This window comes from Morone saxatilis, unplaced genomic scaffold, assembly GCF_004916995.1.
Source record: "Morone saxatilis isolate NCDOM2014 unplaced genomic scaffold, NCSU_SB_2.0 Contig24, whole genome shotgun sequence".
NCBI lineage: Eukaryota > Metazoa > Chordata > Actinopteri > Moronidae > Morone > Morone saxatilis.
Window position 1 is genome coordinate 3,776,619 of NW_023339807.1, and position 16,022 is coordinate 3,792,640.

At 40.6% G+C, this 16,022-nt stretch overlaps 2 protein-coding genes across 5 annotated transcripts in view; one reads left to right on the top strand and one right to left on the bottom strand.

Annotated features, from left to right (window-relative positions):
* LOC118335827 (neurocalcin-delta A) overlaps positions 1 to 10,564 on the top strand; it is a 65,727-nt gene extending 55,163 nt beyond the window's left edge. For all 3 annotated transcript variants that reach the window (XM_035672274.1, XM_035672273.1, XM_035672272.1), the window contains 3 exons: positions 5,352 to 5,457; positions 6,861 to 6,980; positions 8,298 to 10,564. In XM_035672274.1, coding sequence (XP_035528167.1) covers positions 5,352 to 5,457; positions 6,861 to 6,958 — 204 coding nt within the window. In that variant the 3' untranslated portion in view covers positions 6,959 to 6,980; positions 8,298 to 10,564. The remainder of the gene's footprint in view (positions 1 to 5,351; positions 5,458 to 6,860; positions 6,981 to 8,297) is intronic.
* A 1,330-nt stretch (positions 10,565 to 11,894) lies between these two features.
* Positions 11,895 to 16,022, bottom strand: part of LOC118335343 (grainyhead-like protein 2 homolog) — a 16,868-nt gene continuing 12,740 nt past the window's right edge. For both annotated transcript variants that reach the window (XM_035671583.1, XM_035671582.1), the window contains exon 15: positions 11,895 to 13,112. In XM_035671583.1, coding sequence (XP_035527476.1) covers positions 12,998 to 13,112 — 115 coding nt within the window. In that variant the 3' untranslated portion in view covers positions 11,895 to 12,997. The remainder of the gene's footprint in view (positions 13,113 to 16,022) is intronic.

The following is a 16,022-nucleotide window of genomic DNA, read 5'->3' on the forward strand; positions in this document are numbered from 1 at the left end:
AACACTAGCAAGTGTGTTAGCTAAATCCAGGCCAGCCAGCTAAAACTGGAAACACACTACATGTTTTCAGGTCGTTTTGGTGAAGATCCTCGAGTCCACTGAATCTCCTAATTTGCAGAGCCATTAGCATAGCTGTAGATTCGGTTTATGGTTGCTGCATCCATTTGGCTGTCAGGGTCTGCATGACACATCTGATAATCTGCCAATGCAACCACCAGCCAAAATTGGTCACCACATGATTCGACTGCACACTGCAAAAGCAAACACTTGGTTCACTGTACTGTAGTTCCCATCTATAGTCCTATTATTGTTGAGCGGTCGTACAAGCCATTTTCTGCATTGTATTTGGCTAAACAATAAGTAAAAGGCAAACAAACCAGGAGCCATCTTGTTTTCTAGTGCACATATTTGGAGTGCATCTCTAGTAAAGTATGAACAAATCTTTAATCTCTTTCATACTCCCATCTATACAGCCTTAATTGTGTCATATAAATCTTTGAATTATAATTTAACAGCAAGTTAAGCCCAATTTAGACTCTGCCTCTGTAAGTGACACTGTCTACCACACCATGTTTTTGTGGCCAACACTTGCAAATGCTTCCCCTAAAGAACCCTGTCAATCCCCCCACAGTGGTCTCATGCTTTTTGTTCACACTCGCCTCCATTTGCCGCAGTGACAGAGAGTTGCGGCACACTGCAGCTAGCTAATGGTCTCTCCTGCAGAGAGTGTGTAAATGCTGGTGATGCTCATAATTAGACTGGCTGTGGAAGTAATTGAATGAGAAGTATCGCAGCCAGTCTGACTCATCTTCCTCAGATAATAGCAAAATCTGAACGCAGGGAGAATCAGGTCTTATCCACTCATCAATAGTTGATATCTAACCTCTGTCTACCTTTCATCTGTAACACGGCGCTATCAGCCGGCACAGAGGGAAGTTCATTGTCTCGATTGGCTAAAGGAGGAGGGAGAGAGTATTCACAGTAGTAATTTAGTGAGATTGAACAGAATAGCAGGCTAGATGAATGGATCACGGCTGATAAAGTTGCCATGGGAAACGTATTCATCTTTGGTGTGAGGGTGAGGCAGGATGCTGTGTGTGTTTATTACTGCAGGACGTCTCAAACGGTCCTCAGCTGGCTCTGTCGGTAACTAAGTCTCAACAAGTGGACGACTTGCCTTATTCTTCCCCTTTCCATCTCGTGGAGAGGTCTGTCTCTCTCTGTATTATCTGATGTGGTTATAAGGTGTGAAGGGAAGGCAGTTACATATGTGATGACTTTCCTTCTCACTCTCATTCATAAGTGGCCAGGTAATAGTCCACAGCTGTGGCTTAGTAGCCATGTACTCCCCCCCCCCCCCNNCCCCATCTCTCTCCTTGTCCTCACTTAACTGTGGCTCAGGCTGTTTCCGGCTCCACGGGAGGCGATGTTGTGTTCTTGTCTGGAAGCTCCCTGCTGGAAGGGTATGAAAGAACTGTCTTTTTTCTTCTTGTGGCATTCAGGTTGTAGAATGGGTACTGCGTAGACCTCTGAGGCTTGGCGGAGGCTGTCTAAAATATAAAAATACGTATGTGTGTTACAGACAAATAAAGAAAAGTCGGCAGAGAAGAAAAAAAACAATGTCCAGGTAGTTTTAATTGTTAAGGTTGTGAGAGAAATATAGAGAATTCAGAGAGGATATACCAGCTGACAGGGTGTCATGTTTGGGAGGAAAAAACAAAAGATAGAAAGACAGCCAATTAAGACAAAGATTGTGGTCTGTGGATACTGGAGAGGAAAGGAGCAAACTTAAATAACACTGGCTTTACTTGTGATGCAGGAGACTTACTCTGCCCACCTCAGATGTGTTATCTAAAGACTGGCTGTGTTAAAGGATACGACTTTTGTCAGCAAATCCCTGGAAAAGACCAATGTACCCTGTCTGTCGTCTTACTGACGACAATCAATCTTTATAAGGGTCACAAATACATGATAGTCTTTTTTTTTGCCATGTCCTAAAATGGCACTGTAGGTTTGAGGAAGTAGTGCATTTGTTGGTGACTATTTTCAGCTTTTAATGCATGAATACTCCTGAGTCAAGATTCTTTTCTTTGTGTATTTACTCTCCTATATTCAAGAAATACATCATTTTATTTTTTAGGTGTCCACTCATGCATTTGCGTTTTCAATTGTAGGTGATATGTATGAACAGACTGAGAAAGAGAATAGTCAATTATCTGAAATCTTTGAAAGTCATATTTTAACATTTACCATTCTGCTTAACATATCCATTAGCTCTGCTCATCCAGTGTGATTGTACAAATGAGCTTAGGATGCTGACCATCTTTTTTCTCTTATTTGCACGAAGCAAGTACAAGATCCAAAACTGGTGCACACTGACCAGCACAGGATGAAGCCACGTCAGGTGGCACATCCTGAACGTCCTCAGCTCCGCTGTGATTACTGCAGAAAGATGGGTCAGGACCTGCTGCTGCTTCTTTGTCTGGCTTCCATTCATCATCACTGTCACTGTCGGCATTCTCACTTGAGTCACATGATATCCACCCCACTACCCTGTGTCTGTCACACGCAGCTCTCAAGCTCCACTAAATACAATGATCAAAATGCTCCACACTGCAATTATTGTAACATAAACCAACAGCCATCATGGTTGTCATGGTTTGTAATTGCATGAAAAATTCTTTATAAAAGAAGATAATGCATTACAAGCTGCACCAATGGTATGAAATGTTATACACTTATTAGTCCTAAGTGGGGGTGGTCTCCTCTCCAAGAATCGGTCATTGTCTGTACTCACTTTCACTTTTCCCATCAGAGTCAATAGACTCCGGACCTGTCACTGGCCTCCTAAAGAGAGACACAAATATAGGAAATGACTCTTCAGTGAACCATCTCCTTTCCAAACTGTCTCTGATTGCACTCACAATAGACCTTTTTCACAGCAGCTATTTGAACATGAGAAAAGGTCTGTTGCTTGCCACTAGGTTGCTAGCTATAGTGTTGAGAATTAGTGTCCACTGTAGAGGCTGTTGTGTAGCTTTAACAAAGAAACCCATGCATATACATGAAAGTGGCTTTTCAGTAGTTGTCCACTGTCACTATAGTGCCGTTTACACACAATGGTGTATGGTGGTGCTCTAGTGAGTATTTGTGACAGCAGGACAGTGTGTGTGGGACTGACTCAAAATAAACTTGAGTGTGTGTGTACTGGGTAACCAAGGCGGTGACATGTGGCTCATTGATGTGTTTTTAATGGCAGAGGAAATCTTTGGCTCTTGCTGTGTTCATAGTACTGTGTGTAGTCGGGAATATTGAGAGCGCTATAAGCTCCAGATCGTTTCACTTCTTATTGGTTGCTTGTAATTTTGGGATTTAGACATTTAAGCTTATTCCACTGCGTTGCACTGGATTAGACCGACGTCTAAATCCCCAACATGTAATATTGGCTAAATGTCCTAAACACTCGCAGCGGTTTGGTGGATTTCGATTAATAACAGACCCAGCTCCAAACTGAAATGAGGACTGATATTAACCATGGCTGCTGTTTGTTCCTCAGCTCCACTGTGACCCAGGAGCTGAGCCGCCCTGCTGTACTGTGTATTAGGAGGCATAACCAGCACCTATTTAAAGCTCCCGCTGCACTGTAATCACAATCAGCCCTCCTCTGTTCACATGTCAGCTCCCATTCCCCTCAAATCCGCCTCCTTATTAGAGACAGAGAGAGTGGGCTGTGATTTCACTGTTTACTGCCAAACAGCCTGCAATGCAACAGAGAGCAAAGGAGACACAACACTGATAAATAGTCTGTGCGGGATAGTGTATGTGCGTATGTTTGTCTCCACCCCTCCCTACGTAAACCTTGAAAATGTAATCACAGAGGCAGTGCAACAAGTTGACATATTGGAATAAATTCTCGTCTGACTGGGTGTAAGCACTGTGAATATGTACTGACTCACCCGTGTGTTTGTCTTTGTGAGACAGCAGAATAAATGTTACTTATATCAGTAAATTAAATATGACAGCTGCATGTTACATAAGATCCTATGTGTGGCCAACTCCTGTGTGTCGCCTCTCTGGGTCTGTCAAGTCATTCTGCTCTCGGTGTCTTAGGGTGCGTTGAATATGCAGGCACACAAGGTTTGCAAATGAATACTTTGTTGCATTTCTTAACTAGCTTGAATGAAGCAGCAGCGACTGAGGAGAAGAGCACTGCAGATGATTTCCTAAGCATTCAGCTTAGGAAAGAATAGCAGAAATACATAAATATTCATCATGTGTGTGTGCATCATGTATATAGATAATAAGCTAGCTTCTACATTTACCTGCAGCTATAGGACTACTAGTGGACATAACCTATACAATAACAACAATAGTATACTATAATTATCAACAATATAAAGTCACAGTGGGCAGAAGGCTCAGTTTTTAGTGATCCCAGACCTCCTTACATACAAATGATCCACACAGTCAGGAAGTCTGATTGAGATTAAGATCTATTTTCCAAGAGAGGCCTGAGAACAAGAAAGATTCACAAGAACACAATCAGCAAACAGAAACAGCACAAAGATGATAAGGTCTCAGAATTGTTATTAGTAGAAACCGTTGGATCGGTGCATCCTTAGTCTGGATTTCCTTATGATCGCCTGATCTTATAAAATAAAACTCTTTATGCAACCACTTCCTTGAGATGCATCATCTCTTTCACATGACAGATCCCTTTCCACAGTTTCATTTTTCATGAAGTATTTACAAAAGAAGTCTTGCAAGTCATTATAGTCAGGAGACAGTGAAGCCCCGAAAACATGGAGTAATTTGCTTGAACATGAATTATTCATTAATAAATGTGCAACAATAAAATGTTAACGTTTGGAAAAAGCAGAATTGTATTCTCTATTGAAAGTTTAATGCTCTTAAATTGAGCTCATCTGCTCCATCACACTGACTGTGGCCTGCCAACATACAAACAACCCCCTCATCACATTTTTATTCAAATTGTGCTAAATCCTGATTGGTGCACAGGAGTACATGACGTCACCTTTTTTCGACTGTAAAACTTGTAAGAAGAGCACAGATTAAAAAAAAACAATACAAATACAAACAAATAGTGTGATCATTTAGGACTCCAGTAAGAAGTTGATTGAAAAAATTTATTTTTGTGGTCCTTCAAGAACGATCCATATAGATGATCTTGTATGTTAGCTGTTAAACAGGAGACATACAGGGGAAGACAAAAAGTTGACTGACAATGGCTTTAAAGATAAGCATTAAAAAATAAAAGAATGGTAAACCTTCAGTTCAGGGAAGAATGGCAGGAATGGCTCTGAGATGACCTGACTCATGTCCCTTTGCAGGCAATCTATAAGATGGTATCCTCGGTGATGAAGATGCCTGAGGACGAGTCGACACCTGAGAAGAGGACAGAGAAGATCTTCAGGCAGATGGACACCAACAGAGACGGTAGGCTGACCTCATCTACTGCTTTGTGAAAGTGGGGGCAGTTTCACATAGGTTTAACAGCAGCTTGGTAGAGAAAATGGTAAATGGACTTTGGAACATCTTGTTGGTTATTTTTGACCGGGCTAATTCTGCTGGTAGGAAGAAAAACACCAGGTATTTGAAGATATTCACGATTTATAAAACTTGTGACCTGACTTGACATACAAAGCCTTTTAAATGTCCTTTTGCTACTCTACAAAGATAGCTAACAAATCAAAAGGATCTAATAAAATGTGTTTATTTACTAGCTGATTGGTTGACTTCAGAGAAATTGGACCCAACAGACATTTCAATTGCAAATGTATTTAACAGCTTGTCACTGCCACCTGGTTAGCTTGCCGGCAGCTGTTATCATTGTACAAACTAGGCTGGTTTTCCACTACAGAGGCACTTGCAGAGCCCTCCAGCCTGAAGCAGCAGTTCTTTGACAGCAGAATTTGCACCCGAGCTGCGTTTCTAGTCATACAGCACAATCACTCGAGTGGTAAACCCGAGCACAGGAGACCCAGAGACAAGATAGGAGCAACAGGGAGAGGTGGACAGTGAGGAACTAGTCAGTAGTGTGTGGGTCGGAGGAGGAGAAGATGTAGCGAAAGAGGAGTGGGTTGGACAAGAGAGGAGGAGGACGAACTGGGAGAAAATTGACAGCAGGACAAAGTGAGAGAGAGTGCACTGACCTGGATGTGGAAATGTGTTGTCTTTCTCTTGCTTCTTCTAATGAGAATCACGAGTAGAGAGGCACCCTGAGTCTGTCTGTAAGGAAGGTGGACAGGAGAAAGAACTGTCTCAACACTGCCACCTGTTGGTGAGAAGTAGCATGCACTGATTAGGTCGCAAGGCTCTAAAGTGAGAACATTTACAAATAATCTTAAGATTCACCCTGAAATGTGTGTTTTGTTGTCATCTCATTAAAATTCTTTCAAAATCTTGATTGAACCCAATCACAAAAACCTGCCATTTCCCACATCCAGAATGACTCTTCAGTAAACAGGTACACAAACTGGTACACTTATCACTGAGTTTCTACATCACACTGTACAAGTTGATACTGGACCAGGACTGACTTCCAAACTATTTGTGATGTCACAAATCATGCTTTAGGCCCCGCCCCTTAAAATCAGATGTTCAATGAGCACAGAGAAACGTTCCACTTTCAGCAGATGACTGTGAAAACATACAGCATTCAAACAGCACACTGTAGGAACAAGAAGAAACACTGGTTTCTGGCTGGAGGAGGACTTCTCTTTTCAAGAGAATTAATTATTTTTCCACAAGCCCCCCCCCTACTGTCCATGTAAAGAAACACAAATTACAAAAACATAATTTCTCTTCTAATGTTTTTGCTTGTGTTGTATGTGTTTCAGGTAAGCTGTCTCTGGAAGAGTTCATCAAAGGAGCGAAGAGTGACCCCTCCATCGTCCGCCTGTTGCAGTGCGACCCCAGCAGTGCCGGACAGTTCTAAACCTGAGGCATCAACACAACCTGTAAGGCTTGCATTCAGCATCTCCTCCTGCATTACGACTCACAGTGAAAGATTGAGTTCACCTAACTTTTTGAAAACTGCAAAGTGTAGCGAGTTCAGCAAGGTGAGAGTTAGTGAAGGTGCCATCAGTAGGAAGTCAGAGGTTCAGGAACAGTCGTCCAGTGAAGATGCCTGCTGGAGGGAAGCTGTTCAAAGCCTGCGTGCACTGTGCAGGACGTGGGATGGGTTATCCACGGTGTCACTGGCACAGTGGCTATTTGTATTTCATGGACTGACATTAGAGACTTTGTAGGAGGTGGCCTGGTATTTTGGAGCAGTTGAAGGTGTTCTGAAGAAGCTTTTTATTTCTAAAGCCCCCGTTCATGTGGGCACCTCATCGTGTGCTTGTAAAAATATTGTACCATATAACATTGCGAGGGACATCCATTTTTAATGTTTCAAAAATGTCTCTTAGTGTTCCGAAGTGATTCACTGTAGCTCCAGTTTGCTGGAGAATGAGAGGGGAGCACTGTTTGAGGTCAGGCACATCCTTGAAGTTTATTAGCAGCTGTGCTCGCTGCCGTTCAGCAACTACTTTGCATTTAGAAATACCCAGACAATTGGTAGGCATCATCTGGTATTACAAGCTTTTAGAGGTTGTATTTTCTCTCCTGGATAAAGTTGAATGTGTGTGTCCCTTTTTTTAAAGTAGGATTTCCTCTACTGCATCACTATACATAGCATAGTTTTATATTGCCCAGTCAGTTGGAACACATTTAACAATACATGTTGATAGTTTTATTGTTTTAGCTATAAACTAATGAATATTCAAATATGTTACATCCTGTAGTTTGTGTTTGTAGAAATACAAAAATAATGAGCAGTGTCTGCCTTTGTTTTTTTAAATGATCTTGGACTTTGGTGATGTATTTTGATCGGATACCTTCACAAACATGTAAAGACTTTGTCGCACTTGACATGTCTTCTGTAACGTACTTGCAAACCATGAAATACTGATGTATGATTATGATGCCCAGCATGTTAAAACTTGCTGCCACAGTTAGGCTGCAACTAATGGTTATTTTCATTCATCAATTAATCGTTTCCAGATTAATTGATTGACTGTGAACTGTAAAAGAAATGGTGAACAATGTTGATCACATTTTCTCCAAGTCCAAGGTGAAGTCCTTTAAACGTCTTGTTTTGTCCACACAACTATTCATCAATTATCAAAATAGTTGGCAAATTAATTGATTAGTTGACAGTTAATCAATTCATGGATCTATTGTTGCAGCTCGAGTCACAAGAGTGCTAATCTGACTCCTCTGTCTCCTTGCAGTGCTTCTTTGGGTGACTCGAAATGCCCTAAACTCTCCACTAAGGAGCAGACTGATGATGAAGAATGACAAGCTGATGACGATGAAGAAGACAGGCCTTCAATATGCACTGAGGACTTCAAAGACGGGCACAGGAGCCACATTCTCCAGTTAACCCCCCACCCCAGAGCTTTTTATCTTAAACCCTCCAAACCCCAACAGAGACTGAACCTGAAGACTTTTCCAAAACCTCAACAGGTTTATCAAACCCCCACTGATTGTAGTTGACCAGGATCCCTCAGTTCTCCTATAAGCATGTCAGAGTATAAAGAAGGTCTGCAGTAGGTTGTGTATATACAGTATAAACTGGAGTCTCTGTATCAGTGTCTTTTCTTGGCCATTCAAGGCTCCAGCCGGGGCGACACAGAGCCACTCTAATGTGTATCATAGACAGAGTGTGTGCATGAGACAAGAGAGAGAGATGGTGTTGAATAACAGGACACTGTAAGTAAGATTATTTAATCTGCAGAAAGGACTTGTGAAGTTTGTCCTTCACTCAGAGCGAGTAAGTACTTTTAGTTTCCTCTTTTCTACTGTGAGAATGTGTACGTGTGTGTTTGTGTATTTTGCAAACTCGATAGACTTTGTTTCATATTTTGTGCCGGGACAGAATTACATGAACGTGTAATGTTATGCTACTATGCATATGCGCCCGGATCAGTAGTTTGATTTTGTGAAGTCTCACTGATGTAACAAAGGATGAAACGCATCCCTTTATCCATCATCTGTTCCAGTGGTTTTTCATATCAGTAAGACAGAGGACTTTGAGAGTGGCGGTGTGTTACTGCTCTCTAGCTTAAGGAAAATAGAATACTAGTCTTTACAGTATTTGAGTACAGTGTAGATAAATTCAAGTGCACCTAAATTTGTAAATCAAATTCAGAATTGCTCAGTTGATAACAAATGTTGTGAAATAATGAAAAAAAATGTTTGTTTATTTAAGCTGATGTCAAGCATGCAAACCAGTTCCTTTTTTTGACACGTGAAGACAAAGACACACCTCTTCACGTTCACTTTTGGATGTTTTTAAATGCTGCATGTTGAATCATTCGTTGGGTACAGGGGTGCATAGACTAAATAACACATATGCATGTGACTTTATGCGCATGTGTGTGTTTTTACGTATGTTTATGGAGATCAGCGGCTGAACCAGGCTCTGCTCGCTTCTGTACATTAGTATTGTCATCGTTAGTGCTACCAGTATTTAGTGTTATTGACAGCGTATGGACTGCCAAAGCTGACACATGTAATGGCTGTAATGAATAACTTGATGGAGGGAAACAAAGAGGAGCTTTAGGAAGACCACCATGCACAATAACCAGTACACATAAGGACACACTGTTTAATGGGGATTCTGGGTAGTCAGAGCTGAGAGCTTTTTTTTCCTGTTTCAGTTGAGCTTAATAATTAAATTGTATCTGCAGCAGGAACACGCATACACAGAGAAGACTCAAATCTTTAGCAACAGTCCAAGTACACTCACAATGGATAGCATAGCACTGACACAATTTACAGTATTACATGAAACGAATAAAGAAGAAGATAGGGAAATTCATTCTGCATGCTATTCAGCGTCACACTGACACCAACTCTCCCTTTAAATTTAAACGGAATGACTCCACTGACATTTTTTGGACTCATCCCCGCTCCCTCTGAAGAACAGAGATAAAAAGCTCTCCTTGACAGTTCAACCAGGACCAGTGTGACACCCCCCACCACACCACACCACACCCCCCCTGAATGTACCTGAGCCCTCCCCGGGGCCAAGCGAAGAAGCCGTTTCAGTTATTGCGTTGTTTTCCAATTAGAAAAGCTTTGAATGTTTTACTAAATAACTGCTGTTTTTTGTGAAAAAAAAAAAAAGATGCAGACAAACAAAGCGAGAATCACAACTACTGCAATGATACTGTCACAATGTGTTGCTTTTATTGTATTTTTATGATTTATTTTTTTCCTTTTTTAAAAAAAAAGCTGAGTCAGGTGTAACATTTCTGTTAATACACAAAATAGCATCTTGTGGTCAAGTGCCAAATAAAAACAAAAAACAGTATTGTATAAATTTATACTGTACAATTGTTATCTGTTGAACAAAATGTTTGTAATTGTTGCATTTTGTAGGTTTTGTATGGTATCCTGTATTTAGTGACTGCAGTTTTTGAACACAGGATTCTGTTTTTTTGGTCAACTTTAAAAGGCAAGAATTAAATTTACAATTTATTGTGTGCAAGCATTTCTGTGGTGTCTGCTTAATTGTATCTGTGTGTGTGTGTGTGTGTTGAATCATAATAACAAGAAGTAGCAGTCAAGAATATTATAGAGAGTTGTTTTTTTGCCTTTATTGGACTTCCCCGGCACATGGGGTGCCAGCTGCACCAGGTGAGCCAGCAGGACGCCCCATATTAAGATTAGGAACAGTGTCGTTTTTACACAGTTTATAATTAAAGCTACTGTAAAGGTATGTAGGTAAAGTTGTCATAAGTGAAAGTAGTTGGAAATGTTTTACACAGGAACCATCCTGTTGAATGGTCCTTTGTGTTAGAGTATAGCTAGAGAAGCATATTATAAATCATAATTAGGTAGGCTGTACTGTAAATGTAAATATGTACCGCGGCATGCTAGCAGCTCTTTGAGGCTGTACTTGCTGCTAAATTCTAATGTCAGCATGCAAACATGGTAACATGCCATCAGGTCATCAGTTTAGCATGTTCACATGTAAAAGTTTGCTTATTAGCACTAAACATAAAATACAGCTGAAGCTGAGATGAATCTCTACAGTACTGCATGGAAGGTTTAACAGTGGAATCGTGATTACAGAAAGGAACACAGTGAAATAACGTGTTGGAAAGCTGAACATTTCTTCAATGATATCTATATCAGGAGTAACAGGATATAGAAACGCTGAGCCATCTCCCCAAACCAGATCATTCAGTACAATGTCACTTTTTCTAATGACTTTATTAAGAGTTAATACATTCAGTGATGCTTTACAGACCAGGGCTGGTATTTATAAAACATCTAAGAAATGGTCTTAATGGTCCTAAACTTCAACTTATGAACAATTAGGAGGACTTAATGGCTTTGTATTTGGGAGGTGAAAGTAGTTTCAGTATAGTTGAGACTACTTTTAACTATACAAAATAATTCCTAAGTGCTGATTGCCGTGTCTCTTAAGTGTTGTAAATAAGAACTACAATTATGTCTACCCACAATGCCCTCCCTCAAGCACTCAATAGCCAGTAGGAAGCCTCCAGAAGTGACTTCATTCAGAGTTACTTTCATTTGTCATGTCCATATTTTGTTCTCTCAGTTAAGCTCAGTTAATATATGTGCATAGTTAATGTGCTCCTTACAGAAAAGGGCCCATTTCTTACTAAACTTACTAAGCATTTATTAATGGACCAACTAGAATGGATGGCAACCAAACAAAGGGATTTTTCATAACCTGGAAAGAGAAAAATGTGTTCTTATTAATTGGCTTATAACTAATCTGTAAAGCATCAAGAACTGACAACAAACTGCTGCTAAAAGTAAAAAGAAAACCAGGAGACACAAGTGCCTACATATAAAACTATATTTATTGACTCATTTAAAAGACTGTACATCATGGTGCATGACACAAATGAAGGGTACAGGGGCTGTCAGTGAATCAGGTGTAAACACAGTCAGCGAGTAGGGCCAGAGCGATCAGGCTCTTAAGCTCTGATGGATTGTGTAAATGGATGGACTGGTAGGGCCTAACTAATGTCATAAATACTAATGACTGCAGTCTCTTCAGTGAGCGCAAAAGCAATAAACACATGCACGGAGGAAGCAAAACAATTTAACAGCATCCTGGAGACTCGCGGTCTTGTTCCATAATGGTGCCTCGTGTAATTATAGATCCGGAGACACCAGCGTGTAATCACAACCCGGGATAACTGTTATTTCACTGGCAGCGATTGGAAACACTTAGCACGCAGGAAAAAACATGACCGATCAATAAAAAAAAAAGACAACCAAGAAAGATTTGTGACTTTGAATGGTGATATAAGAACTGTCAAGAACATCTAAAAATAATTACACACATACAAAACAATAAGCCGTTGCCTTGAACAGTTGAGTGCCAGCAAAAGTCTTTTCAAACATCTTATCAAGTCATTTAAAAGCTTCCACCACTAGAAGAGGCAACAGGAAGGATGGCAGAAGCACAGAGGAAGCCAACAGCAGTCCTCGCTGTTAATCCAATAAAACTACTGTATACTGTACCGTCTTCTTCCTGTGAAACCCACAGCAGGCGGACTGGATGCCTTGTGGTGACGTGGACAAAGAATTGAATCAGCTACTCAAGGCTTTTGCATAGGTTGTTGAAATATCAAAAGTTTCCCCCCCCGAAACCACAAATGTGGGCACTTCCATAAGTTATCAAAGTTAAGCCTGCGTTCCTAATGCAAGAAATCCTCCTGCAGCATGTTGTCTGGTTAGTAAACAGGTACTGCAGCAGGTCAGGTGCATGTGGATTAGTTTAGCCAATGATCCATGTAGGGCAGCAGACCCTGCTGAGACTGTGTAGCCTTCCTCGAGGGACACATTTGGGCGGCGTCATCTGCTAAAGCTCCACCCACCAGCGGTCACCTCTGCCTGACAATACGGTGACCAGCGAATACAGTGCTGTGGCCAGCAACCATCAGATCTCTGACAGAGTGACACGCAAGGAGTCCGCTGAGCTCTCGATAGCCAGGATGAAGGTGTCCTCGTTGGAGTAGTGCTGGACGATGTTGTCATCCATGTTAACCAGAACCCTGAGGAAGATGAAACCGGTTAATTTAAAGTCCCCCTCCAGTCCAAAATCAGTGTTTCTGTTTCCTACAGTGTGATGTTTTAATGATGTATGTGCAGAGTTTGACACCAGAGGGATGTTTTCACATTCCTCTGCTGAAAGTGGAAAGTTTCAATTTCAACAATCCTGGTCCAGTATGCAACCCAACTTATTGTACAGTGTGGACCATGTAGAAACTTGAAGCCACAGGTGCAACAATCCACTGAAGAATGGACCTCTTCACAGTCAAGATAGGGAGAATCTTGTGTCCAGCCAGTGAAAACTTAGGGAAATGAACATCGTTTTAAATGACGCGAGAAGAGAGGAGTTAATTTTAGAACTTTTAAGGTTTTAATGTGGAACATTTAAACTTTTTTTGTGGACACACAGTTAATCAACGTTGTATGTATGATGTTCTTAAACACAGGTGTCTGTTCTGATCGTAATGGGGGGTCGCGGATAGTATGGTGAATGAATGAGAGCTCAATCGAAGTCGTATCAGTAGGAGATGTCATGTATGGGGGTCACGGTTTCTTCATATACCGCGGTGTTGCGATTCAGTGTAAACGAGCTGCTGAGTTGGAGGTTTGGTATATTGACAAGATGTATAAGAAGATGATCGCTTGTACATTAGTGTTCTCGGTTTCTGGTCCGCTATCTTGCTCTGTCCTTGTTGCGCTTTCTAGGTTGTGGTCTGTGATAGTATGTTAGCATGAATAGAGTGAGGGTACGTTTGAGTTTAAAGATGTTTGAAGAGAATTTTGTTTGTCTGTGCTATCGTTACAATTCTTGTTCTGAAGGCAAGCGGCATTGATTGTCTTTTTATAGTGTGTTAATTATTTTTTAGTGATAGTGTACTTCTTCCAATTTCTGACAGTTAACTGATAAGTAGTGTTTGTAAGTTTATTGACCATGTCTAATGTCACAATCTGGTTGTCTTTTATCTTTTTAATGTAAGCGTGTCATTGTTTTTGGCTCAATTACTGCGTGGTAATGTTTCCATCGCTCGCTGCCAGTGAGGGAATTTTGACAGTGGATATGGCCGGTTGGGTGTTGAGTTACTCTCGTTGTCTGAGATTTCCTGTATTCTTCTGTAGTCTTACACGAGTATCTGTGTGGCACATTATGGCCTCTGTATAGATCCCGGTCTGCGAAGTCTCCAGGATGCTGTGGTATATGGTGGTTTGCTGTTGTCTCTCGTTTGTGCATGTGTATTGTAATTGCATTTTTCGCCTAGAGAGACGGTCTAAGTCTATTTTGGTATTTTTATAACAATTAGTCGTGCCTTACTAGTCACAGTCACATTTTTCTATTAATCTTCATTCAGAGGCTTTATAAGAGCAGCGTATACCGCTTCGTGCGCGACTACTCCGCTGAACTGTGTTTACGTGATTGTCCAACATGAATACAGCCCTCGGATACCCTTCATTTTGTGTCATATTGCAGGAATGATGTTTTTTTTTATCTAGTCGTTTTTAAATGAGTACTCAGAGTATTGAATAGTAAATGTGATAGTTGTTTGGTTTATTTTAGCACTTGTGTCTCCTGTTGGTACTTTGGTTACTGGTTTTAAGGACGCGGTTGGTGTAGTCGTTGCTTGGTTGAGATGATTAGAGAATGAGGTTTATCAAGAGCCAAGTGTGATATAAAGAAATAGAGATTGTGAAGATACAGCGATTTTCTCTTGCAGTTAGTGGAAACACAACCTCGCTATATGTCATTGGTAATGCCTGGTCGAGAATTGGTTATTTGTGGGTCAAGATTTTAGTGGTTGAAATGCTTAAAGTAAGGGGATTTAGTAAGAAATGGCAGCTTTTCTTTCTGTATATGTATTGTCGCCGTCCGATTCACGTGTGACGGATTCATAGGCATCTTAGTAGTTTGATTTTTAGATCTGAAGGTCTTAACTGAAGTGATGAGTTCAAAATTGTTTTTGTTATATGGAACATGACAAAATCATGAAAGTAACTCTGGAATGAGGTGGTATCAATACTATCTGCTGACGGTGCGAATTTCTGACTGTTTATGCTCCGAGCGTTGAATTGAGTTGCTTTGCGTAGAATATGGTGGATTGAGCGCTGATGTTGCGGTGCCACCGTGATAAGACTAGGTGAAGTATTATGTGATATTGCTTTATTGTACAATCATCTTTCGAGAAGAGTAGTTCTCATAGGCTTATTCAGGCTTCTAGAGGTACGTTGCTTTTTCTTTAGATTTTCCTGGTATAGTTAGAAGATAGTAACGCATCTATCTCGTACTGTATGTCTTGTATAGTAACTTTCTTCGCTCCTAGATATGAAATACTAAAAGCGCATGATTGTAGAGTGCTTTGTTATTGTGTCTGATGTATATGTAGTAAGTTAGATAGTTTAGAGAACGCTGAATTTATGCTTTATTTCTGACTTGTAAGTGTGTTTGTAGGTATGTTACCAAGCCTACTGCGTTTGTAGATATCGCCATCATGTAAATTAGTATGTGGGTGTGATACTCTAATTAAATCTTATTATAAAATGTTAATTTGGAGGTAGTTTTTTACGTGTTAGTTGTTAGAGTTGGTGTTGGGTGTGAATGGTTCTCATCGTGGTTATTTGGTCGATAGATAGTGGCAGATTGTAATGTATTTGATTATAGAGGTGGCTGAATTGTTATCTGCTGGTATTTTTAATGAACTAGGTCTGAGTGATGGTAATTATTAGATGATGTTTGAACTTGAGAACGGAGGGGATGAATGTTTCCATCTTTTCCAACACGTTATGTTTCACTGTGTGTGTTCACTTTCTACTTTGTAAATCACGATTTAGCCGAACTTGTTCTTATTACACATCCCCTTCATGCTATCGTATGTGTATAGAGATCATCTCAGGCTTCAGGGTTTTTTTTAGTGTCATAATAT